The 9,819-nt window shown below is 39.1% G+C and overlaps 1 protein-coding gene across 2 annotated transcripts in view; it reads right to left on the bottom strand.

The window, feature by feature from the left end:
- The window catches only part of eno4 (enolase 4), a 22,426-nt gene that overhangs the window by 2,449 nt on the left and 10,158 nt on the right, over positions 1 to 9,819 (bottom strand). Inside the window, exons 4-12 of one of the 2 annotated variants that reach the window (XR_001309833.1) lie at positions 8,318 to 8,454; positions 6,387 to 6,556; positions 6,098 to 6,127; positions 5,857 to 5,985; positions 5,620 to 5,688; positions 4,880 to 5,044; positions 4,636 to 4,761; positions 3,820 to 3,994; positions 407 to 1,231 (exon numbers count right to left, since the gene is read on the bottom strand). Coding sequence is in view for 1 of the 2 variants with exons in the window: in XM_014002833.1 (XP_013858287.1) it covers positions 407 to 468; positions 3,820 to 3,994; positions 4,636 to 4,761; positions 4,880 to 5,044; positions 5,620 to 5,688; positions 5,857 to 5,985; positions 6,098 to 6,127; positions 6,387 to 6,556; positions 8,318 to 8,454 (1,063 nt within the window). In the remaining variant the exon portion in view is untranslated. The remainder of the gene's footprint in view (positions 1 to 406; positions 1,232 to 3,819; positions 3,995 to 4,635; positions 4,762 to 4,879; positions 5,045 to 5,619; positions 5,689 to 5,856; positions 5,986 to 6,097; positions 6,128 to 6,386; positions 6,557 to 8,317; positions 8,455 to 9,819) is intronic. The other variant, XM_014002833.1, reaches the window with a different exon arrangement.

The following is a 9,819-nucleotide window of genomic DNA, read 5'->3' as shown; positions in this document are numbered from 1 at the left end:
TTTTGGACACAGCCATAGTCGCTCCCAAGTATGAGGAGCTTGTCACTGGAAAGCCTGGATAAGATGCCGACGTCTCCTTTGATGGTGAGCGCTAGTGCCATGGTAGCAATTATGCATGTGTTTACATCCATTGCCGCCATGTTTTGTAATGACTTATCGCGAGAACAAACATTTTCAGAGTGACTTTAATGGCATTTCTTACTAAATGGAAACACCGCAATTGCGAAATGGTGCAAGAATAGCCATAATGTTAGGACATTTCTTCTAAGCATCAACCCAACACGGATTTGTTTCAGAGCACATAAACAGCACATCAAAACTACATATTGTTAAACTCACAGAACATATGTAGATGTAAACCCACTCTTTGACGTGTGCTGAAAAAATATTAATCATTCAAACTTACCATGTCTGAGAAAGATGCATCAGTGCAGGGATCACTGCATGCTGTTCCCATCAGCACTGAACCTGTATGTTAAAACACACACACACATGTACACAGAAAGTGTCAGTATTTATCAGTACACAAAAAAGGCAACTTTTTTGGCCCAAATAAAATTGTAGATTTTTGGTTCAAAAATAAAACCACACATGAGCATGTATCTGTCATAATCAGGCCCTCAGCTGAAACAATGGGTAAAATCGTTGGCTTTTCCAGGTCTTATACAGTTAAGTTTACTATTTTTTAAAGATTGTGTCAAACCAAGAAAGCAGGTCAATTTCTGCTTCAAAAGTGTTGAAAGCCAAAATAAAAGTTTTACTGGAAAGCAGAGGATGATGAAAAACACTGTTGATGCAAAGTGGAGTTAAATGAATAAGTTACAACTGTGAAGTCAGTTATCAAATGAGTATCACATTTCAGCTTTCTGTCTGTTTAAATGAAATAAGAAGAATGATCAGATAATTTGCTGAAGAGTGGTGTTACTGAATTCTGAATACAGATCTACTGTAAGTTGAACTTTTWATTGCCTGTTGTTGAAGGCAAGTACATGAATGACTCAAGTGACTGCAAGATGCCCAGGTCCTGTCACTGCAAAACAAACCCAAACCATCASTTCTCCRCCACCATGCTGAAAGCTGGTACAAGGCATCTGTGCTGATATGCGCCTCTTTCAGTCCTTCTGTGAGGATTCCAGGGTGTTCCCAGGCCAGTAGAGAGACATAGTCTCYCCAGCATGYCYTGGGTCTTCTCCAGGGTCACCTCCCAGTCAGACATGCCTGGAGCACCTTCCTAGGGAGACATCCAGAAGGCATCTTTACCAGGGACCCAAACCACCTCAWCTGGCTTGTCTCGATGTGGAGGAGCAGCRGCTCTAYGCTGAGTCTCTCTCGGATAACTGAACTTCTCACCCTATTTAYAATGGAGACCAAAGCTACCCTGCGAATAAAATTAATTTTGACTACATGTATCTGCGATCTTTCGGTCGCTACCCAAAGTTTGTGACCATAGGTAATGGCAGGAACATAGACTGGCCGTTAAACAGAGAGCTTCACCTTAATGTAAGGCTCATGGGTTTCTCAGTATTGTGATTCTTTCTTGTAGAAAAATGAAATAAATCCACAGACACGACTGAGCTCTTATTCAACTGACGAAAATTTACTTCCATGCTCCAAAGCCGCCATTACAGAACTCCCCGTTTTTACATCAACTTCCTCTCTCCCCCGGAAACCTCTTTCCACAATAAAACATCAACTTTCACAATAAAATATTTCCAAACATTACACATTTTCATTACTCCAATATTTGTTCTTACATTAAAGCTCAGCTCCTTCTTCAACACAACAGACCRGTACSGAGTCTGCAAAACTGCAGAAGCTGCATYGATACKTCTGTCAATCTCACGCTCCAGTCTTTCCTCACTCATTAACAAATCACTCATGAACAAATAAGATACACAAACCCCTCCACATGAAGCAATTCACTTTTTCACTTGGCTGCAAACCTCTTCAGTGAGAGTTGAAGATTAGAGCACAATGTTGCTAACGTCATCTGCAATAAGCAGTAATGAACAGAATCTGTGACAACAAGCAGCCTTGGCAGAGTCCAATTCTCACTCTGAAGGGATCCAACTTACTACTGGCAATGCAANTCCTTTCCCTCCCGGTGGTGTCTTCTCGCACCGTCGGCGTCCTCCGGTAAATGGGCGTCCTCTTGCACCCGTCGGCGTTTCCTGGATACAAGCTCCAATCCAGCTCCAAACAGCGCACGATCCGTGGCGCTGGGACAAACTTTGACTGCTGTTTTAATCTCTCCTTTTTTTTATCGATCACTTATTTTAAACTTTCAGTCAAATCAAATCTCCCGCTGCACGATCTGACGGTGAGCGTCTTCCTCTCTGAATGCGCCGCTCCGCGCCGACGCACATGCCCCTTTTATGTACTAATTTCAGCCACACCTAAAAATCAGCATGACCTGCCCAAACATCAGTTTTACAAATGGAAATATGGAAATATATTTATAATGAAATAACAGCAACTGTTATACAAATCAGATAATACATTTTTTCTTCAATGTATTCTATATAGGAAAAAAACAAACATAGTGGTTATGTTACAATGTTGCTAACGTCATCTGAAATAAGCAGTAATGAACAGAATCTGTGACAACAAGCAGCCTTGGCAGAGTCCAATTCTCACTCTGAAGGGATCCAACTTACTACTGGCAATGCAAACCAAAGTGCTGCACATTGTACCTCRAGGAACACCAGTGAATGTCTTCTCCAAGTCCACAAAACATACAGTATGTGGACTGGATAGGCAAACTTGCATGACTCCTCGAAGACCTTAGTGAGGGTAAAGAGCTGGTCCAGTGGCCAGGATGGAACGTGCATTTTTTCCTCCTGAATCTGAGATTTGACCATCAATCGGACTCTTCTCCAGTACCCCAGAATAGACCTTACCGCAGAGTCTAAGGAGAGTGATACCCCTGTAATTGGAACACACCCTCCAGTTCCCATTTTTGAAAAGGGGAATCAGCACCACCACCCCTGTCTGCCAATCCAGTGGCACTGCCCCCGATGTCCATGTGATATTWTTGTTATTGGAAATCAGGGCAGAACTCATCTACCTCCGRAGCCCTGCTGCCATGGAGCTTTTCAACAACTTTGTCAACCTCAGCTCAAAGTTATGGACAGAGCAACCTCGAAATCCTCTCACCGCTTCCTCCATGGAAGACGAGCCAGTGGGACTGAGAAGGTCCAAGAAGCATTAAACCTCCTGACTACATCACTGGTTGAGGTYGACAGCACTCCACCTTCACTGAGGATAGTGTTAGTGAAGTGCTGCTTCCCCTTGCCTCAGCYGCYGGATGGTTTGCCAGAATCTCCTCAGAGCTGATCGAGTCTTTCCCCAAGGCCTCACCGAACTCCTCCCACATTCGAGCTTTTGCCTCAGCAACAGCCAGGGCTGCGTCCGGCTTTGCCTGCTGACACTTCTCAAATACCTCTGGAGTTCTACCAGCCAACAAGGCCTGATATGTCTCTTCCTAAATGTTTTACACCAGTGAATAATCTTTCTTGCTGTCAAATTACGGACTCCAAATTGTTTGGAATTGGCCTAATGACTCTGTAAAAGTCATTGTAAAAAAGTATCCCAAGTTCAAGACAAACAAACAAACAAACAAACAAACAAACAAATAAATAAATAAATAAACTCAGAAATTCTGGAGTGCTTATACATTAACGTTTACCAAACTTTTGACTCACATTCAACACAAACCAAAAAAAGTGGGTTCTGATGATTTTAGAGACTGTTTCTGTCCTCATASTTGATAGAGGAAGGATTTATGACAAATGTTTCCTCATTAACCCGGGTAAATACCTTGGTACTTTGAGGTGAATTGGATTAGGTCACTGACTGTTGTCTCGTTGACTTGTTTAATAATGAATCCTCTGACTCCAGGCAGATGTTGAGGCTGTAGCTTATGGCTGATGTCACACAGTAGTGAACATGAATTTCCCATCACATCGCTGAGTTTCTGCCATTGCTCAGTGTCCTACAAATCACAAGAACACATATAAAACAATCAAGTTGAGATCCACGAYTGGTGAACAACTGATCTTCCTCTTGGGCCACCATTTTATTTTTAAGTTTGGTCCATGTGAAAACAGTCATTCAAAAGCCTACACTGTCAGTAAAAACGCACATCTAAAAAAAAATCCTAACATAAATAAAAATTGCAGAACTTCAGAGAATTTCAAGACAATTATGAAGATCAATTCAAGTGTGCAAGCAGAGCAGGACTGATAATAATGGGTAATAAAAATAATCCATAAGATATTTTTAGACATATTATTTGTATTTTAATGAAGGTAAATTACAGGTTTTGTCTTTTTAATTTGAATGGTTTTATTCTATCAACTTCAGAAAAACATCCACATTTCCAGAGATCATTCATGTATAACTGGGCCTTTTTCATCTGTTTGTTAAACTATAGTAAACAAAAAAGGAACACACTAATCCATAAAATGTAAAACTCTCTTGTCCTTTAAACTGACTTTTCAAGAATGATTCAAACTTTGTTACCTTGCTGTCAAATCCTGAAGGCCTTCCTGATTATTTATTTCTATTTTTAACAAGAAATGTTTGCAGTTGTAAGATGTAAATGTTGAAAAATGARTAATGTTTAAAACTCACCTCCCTCCTAAATGGATCAATTAGGGCCACCACTGCCGGGTATTTGCCGATGAGGGTTTGGTAAAAATCCACTAATTCATCTGGAGACTTTAGACTTCCTGATGCAACTTCATATTTCCCTTTAGACTGAAGGCAAGACGACATTACTGTATCTCTTTGTTTTCTGCTGTGGCTGCAGTAATTTACCTCATGASAATTAGTTTTTCAAAGTAACAAGGACACTGAATGTGTTTTGTGAACTTACATAGTCCACGAGGTTCTGGGCAACACAGTTCAGCACTAAATAAATGTCTGTTCCCAGTGCCATTTCAAGGTTCATGCAGGCCTCAGTGATCAGATCTAGAGGCTGCTCGGGTCGATCGTAGCTCACAACTGGCGTACYGCTGTCACTCACGAAGACGCTGGTGACCTTGGAGCACAAACAAGATTCATCTTTCGCAAATAAAATCCACGTACACTGCTTTTACAGATCCAACAGTAATAAAAACACATTAACAACATTGTTCCTCAGAGCTCAGGTCTGTGAATTGTCCGTTCAGAATCAGCTCAGCTAAAGCTACACGAGTGACAATAACTAAATGTATTTATGCTGAATTAAATGAGGTCACTGGAAGGTATGTAGAAGCTAAGTGTGTACAACTTAACCCTCCACTTCACGKTATAAATGTAAGCTCTGGGGGTCACTGAACAATGCAGGAAATAATTCTCTGTGTGGAGTAGAAAGGCCACAGAAAGGAATTAGAGGTGAAGTAGGACAAGTATTAAATGCTTTACCAAGCATTTTCACTTCCTCCTGGCCTGCACTGAATTCATTAGAAGACTAGCCATATAGTTTAAATGGTAATGTCCTTTTTCTGTACACGTCATTTAGGAAACTGTAACAAAAAAGCTTTGAATCCTGTATCACTTTTTACTTTCTCTCCTTTCAACAGCTAGCATGAACTCTGTGTATCGTCTCGCAAAGAATACAGCGAYGTCCCTCACCGAGGCTTTTGTTGACGCGTTCGTGATTCTCATCATCTCCTTTTGCAACTCGAGGGTCATGCTGATAGTCTGTTGAAGAAATTCTTAGGTCAGTGAGTTTTATTAACGCAAGCTTATCAACCATTTATAGAAAAATCATCTTAATAATAAACAAAAAAAGCTAACTAACTTCCACTCAACTAGTAAACAAATACACAAACGAATTAAAAAAGAAATCATCTTTTTGTGGATGAATACTTGTTTGACTTCTTGTCCMGTTTTGGGTATGAGAAGGATTTCCTCCAATAAACAGAGTTTTCCTGGAGAYGTTTTCCCACAGCTGAGCAGAGTTACCAGGGGAACAGGAATGCRAAACTTTTTTTGTGCCTGAACAAAAAGCTTTAAATCAATCAGTGCTGTTCAGTGTGATTAACTATTCTTGAATCTGAACTTATTCAAAAAGTAAGGAAATTTGTGTTTGGCAGATAATGCATCTTACCTGATTACCAGCACCTGGGGGTTCCAGAAGCTAAGTGTCAGAGGCAAGAAAAAAATAAACTCTTTGTCAGAGAAGATTGGCAATTTTTCATGTGCAAATATACACACTCAACTCTACTGCTCATCCCACAAATGCATGTTCCTTACAAAWGTGACACCATTTAACTAAAAGGGAAATTACCAGGATTTGCAATGGTTTAAGATTTATTGCCAAGAAGCATTGTTACAACAAATAAATAATCTACCAACACAAATTTATTTATTTTAGTGTATTTGTGTTTTGGTCAAACCTTTTGGTTCCTCAGAGCAGCTATGTATTTGTAAAGGGGAATCCCTCTCACATGTGCCCCAGCTTTGGCTACAGCCAGTGACACTGAACCAATGGCCATGCTGCCGTTTAGAACCGGCTCCAGTTGTTCTGCTGGAGGAAAGGGTTTTGCTGCTTCTCTGTTCTTTTTACCTTTAGGAAAAAAAGAAAAGCAATTTCAAACCTATTTATAACTAATAGTCATAAAGTCGYATGGACAAATTGTTCTTTAAAACTTAACTACTGGCTTGAAATTACAGAACATTTTAATACTTATCATTGAGTGGCAAATGTTTACAATAAAAACAATTAAAACTGCAAACAGTGATAAAGGGACCCTTGAACATTGGGCTAATCCAGATTGTGCGTACATCCAGCTAAAGCAGTTGCAGGTCTTTCGGTCAAGTTTCGTTAAGCACTGTGGCTACCCAATCCATCCCGGAAGCACGATACGTACCGTTTGTTTTTAGCATGTAGCAWTTTGCTAAACTGATGACAGAATGAATTTGATTTCAGTCTTTCATCACCTGCAATGTTTCACAGAAAAGGCAACTTTTGCAACAGATGAGGATTTTTATTCCAGGAAAAAAAATAAAATGAAGATGTCTAGAAAATAGTCCCACAAGTTATAATTAAAAAATATGTACGTATCACAAATCTATATTTTATTAATCAAAGTGTATACAATATTAAAACTTTCAGAACACAATTTAACACACCTTTAAAAACAAAGTTTGGATATAACAATTTTCTGTATTTTTTCTTAAATCCAGTGCATTCCAGAAGTTTATCATTTAGCGCATGCGCAAATGAGCTGACGGGACGGATCGGGCMGCCGCAAGCACAGCCAATTACAACAGTACAAAAAGGGCAGTTGTGCACTAAACATGACAAGTCCAACTTTACTAAGCCGCTCCAGTCACACCCTTTGGCAGCTGCGAATCATTAATATCTTCCAGGTTTCTGAAAGGGTCTAAACTTTACACAACAGTTTTGAAGCTGCTAGGATAAAAGTTTTGAGTGGGAGGTGTTTTTCAAACATTGATAGGTATTTCTGTGCTACCGCTAGGTGGTGCAGTGGTAAATTCACAGCATTTGTATAAGGCCATGTTAAGGACTGGATGCCTATCTATCTATCTATCTATCATGTACATTTTCATGATGTTACCTTCAAAATTGTGTTCAAGTTTAAATGGGTGTATTCAAAAGAATGTCACGCCGACGCAGTTCAAATTAGCCAACAACTTTTTAATAACTTTTSTGCATCATCTTGTCAGGAAGCTTTGGTCCAAATTTAATGTCGACACACTCAAATTTCAGTACCATATAGCGTTTGGCCTGATGTGAGAATTCACCAGCATTTGTCTATTTTTTCAAAATGGTCGACTTCCTGTAGGAAACAGTTTTGTTTGTACTGGACTGATGTACATACTGTATGTACCARGTTTCACATGTGTATATTAAAGTCATAATAGGGGATGATATTTAGAGGGTGTTAGAGGGTCAATTCGCCACGCTCACATCTGGATCTTTCCGCCTCCTAATATTTACACTAGTTGATAATTAACTGTCAAGTTGCATAAATCTCAGCCCACTAGAACATAGCGAAAAAAGCCTCCCATCAGGAGAATAATAATAATAATAATTAGGTCAAAAACAATAGAGTTTTTTGCTGTTTTACATAGCTCAGGCTCTAAAAATCTAAATCTGCTTAAATGACATCCAAATCACACAAAACACAGACATAAATCTTCCAACTAATCAAATAATCCTTATAGAGAACCTGTCCGTATAGTTCTTGTTCTTCAGCAGGCAGTCACATTCTCCAAGGTTCAATATTTGGCAGCAGGGAACTGATAGGATTTTAGAACTGTAGTGTAATTAAAACTTTGCTGGATGAATCTCCACCCTTACCAGATCTTATCTTGTCTTTAGACTGCATTGGTGATGGAGAAGAAGGCACCATTTCTTGCTTGCTGGGTGTAAGACTCTCCTGCTTCTCTGTGTTTTCTGCATCTTTYGCCTCCTGGAACTGGGTCCTGAAAAAATTGCTGCACATTTGTAGAGCAGGAAGTAAGAATTTTTGCCATATAAACAAAACCTTTAGGGCAGACTGTACCTTAGGCAGAGCTCTGATAGCTTCAAATCATCATGTAGATGAAATTTAATGTCAGTTCTCATAAAGGTTGTGTAAATATAAACTAATGTGGCTGTTCACTGGTGGCAGAGATTGGCTGTTAACCGCAAGGAAAACAATGTTTTACCATTTCTATACAGGCAGCATCTATCCCACCCTTCAGCCTTACAGTAACTCATTAATATCTACTAATGTGTCATAACACATGATAAAAATAGAAAATAGTAAGAAGAGCTCAGTGCATTATGGTGATATGATAAGCTGTGACAACAGGCATACCAAAACAAAGCATTAACCTCTGTTTGAACCCACTCCAGGAGGTCAACATTCAGGCAAAATATATGCGACCCAATTGCATCGCACAGTGTTTTCGCGTTCATTTGAGCTCAATTTTTTTTAAAAATGAGAGGACACCCCCCCCCCACACACACACACACCTCAATCAATCAGTTCAAATCTCTGAGCAGTTAGTTTGTTGTTTGCAGCAGATTTGAATTTCTCATCTATTCGGGCAAATTGCAGGTGCTTTGTCACATGTCAGCAGTTGTCTGCAATTTGCACAATAATTACACACTGATCAAAACTAAACAGAACAATTTCCTAAGAGCATTTCATTGTTGGAGCAATCACCTACAGATGTACATGTTTTCCATCCCGCTCTATGACTTGGAATGTTTGATACCTGCCAAATTGGTAAATTACCAGCACAAAGACACTGATGAAAATGTCTTTCCAGACAAAAAAAAAAAGGGGGGGGAAGAAGAAAAAAAAGGACAGACAGTTTTACTATTCTGTCTCAGGTATTTTGCTTTATGAATTATAAGCAAAACTGATATATTTAAACACAAGTTAAGACAGAGGTTTGCATATAAAACATTTTACTGGTATGATTGGAATATTTTGATCAGGTCACCTCACAAGGGCAAAACAGAAAACAGGTTTAGATTCATGAAACAAATGTTTAGATCACTTTCAGAGTTTATCGCATAAAGATGTGATGTTAGATAAAACTTGATTAATTTGAGCCAAAAAGACTTATGGTTTAAAATAGTTTCCCTTTGTCTGAATTCATTCTTTGAGTTTATGATGAAATGTGTTTAGGTCTCCAGCGGACACATAAACATGTCTTTTCCTGCATTTCCAGAATGTTTTTGCTTTTTCAAACTGGATTAAAGGAACAAATATTGAAACTTTTCTGCTAGTGTTTGTTCTCCTAAATTAGTAAAAGCTTCTTCAGTACCAATTAAACTAAAAAGTCAAAGGGATCTGTCTTTATTTA

This window comes from Austrofundulus limnaeus, unplaced genomic scaffold (assembly GCF_001266775.1).
Source record: "Austrofundulus limnaeus strain Quisiro unplaced genomic scaffold, Austrofundulus_limnaeus-1.0 Scaffold0, whole genome shotgun sequence".
Taxonomy (NCBI): Eukaryota; Metazoa; Chordata; class Actinopteri; order Cyprinodontiformes; family Rivulidae; genus Austrofundulus; species Austrofundulus limnaeus.
Note: the sequence above shows the minus strand (reverse complement) of the source record. Positions and strands in the feature narration are given on the sequence as shown.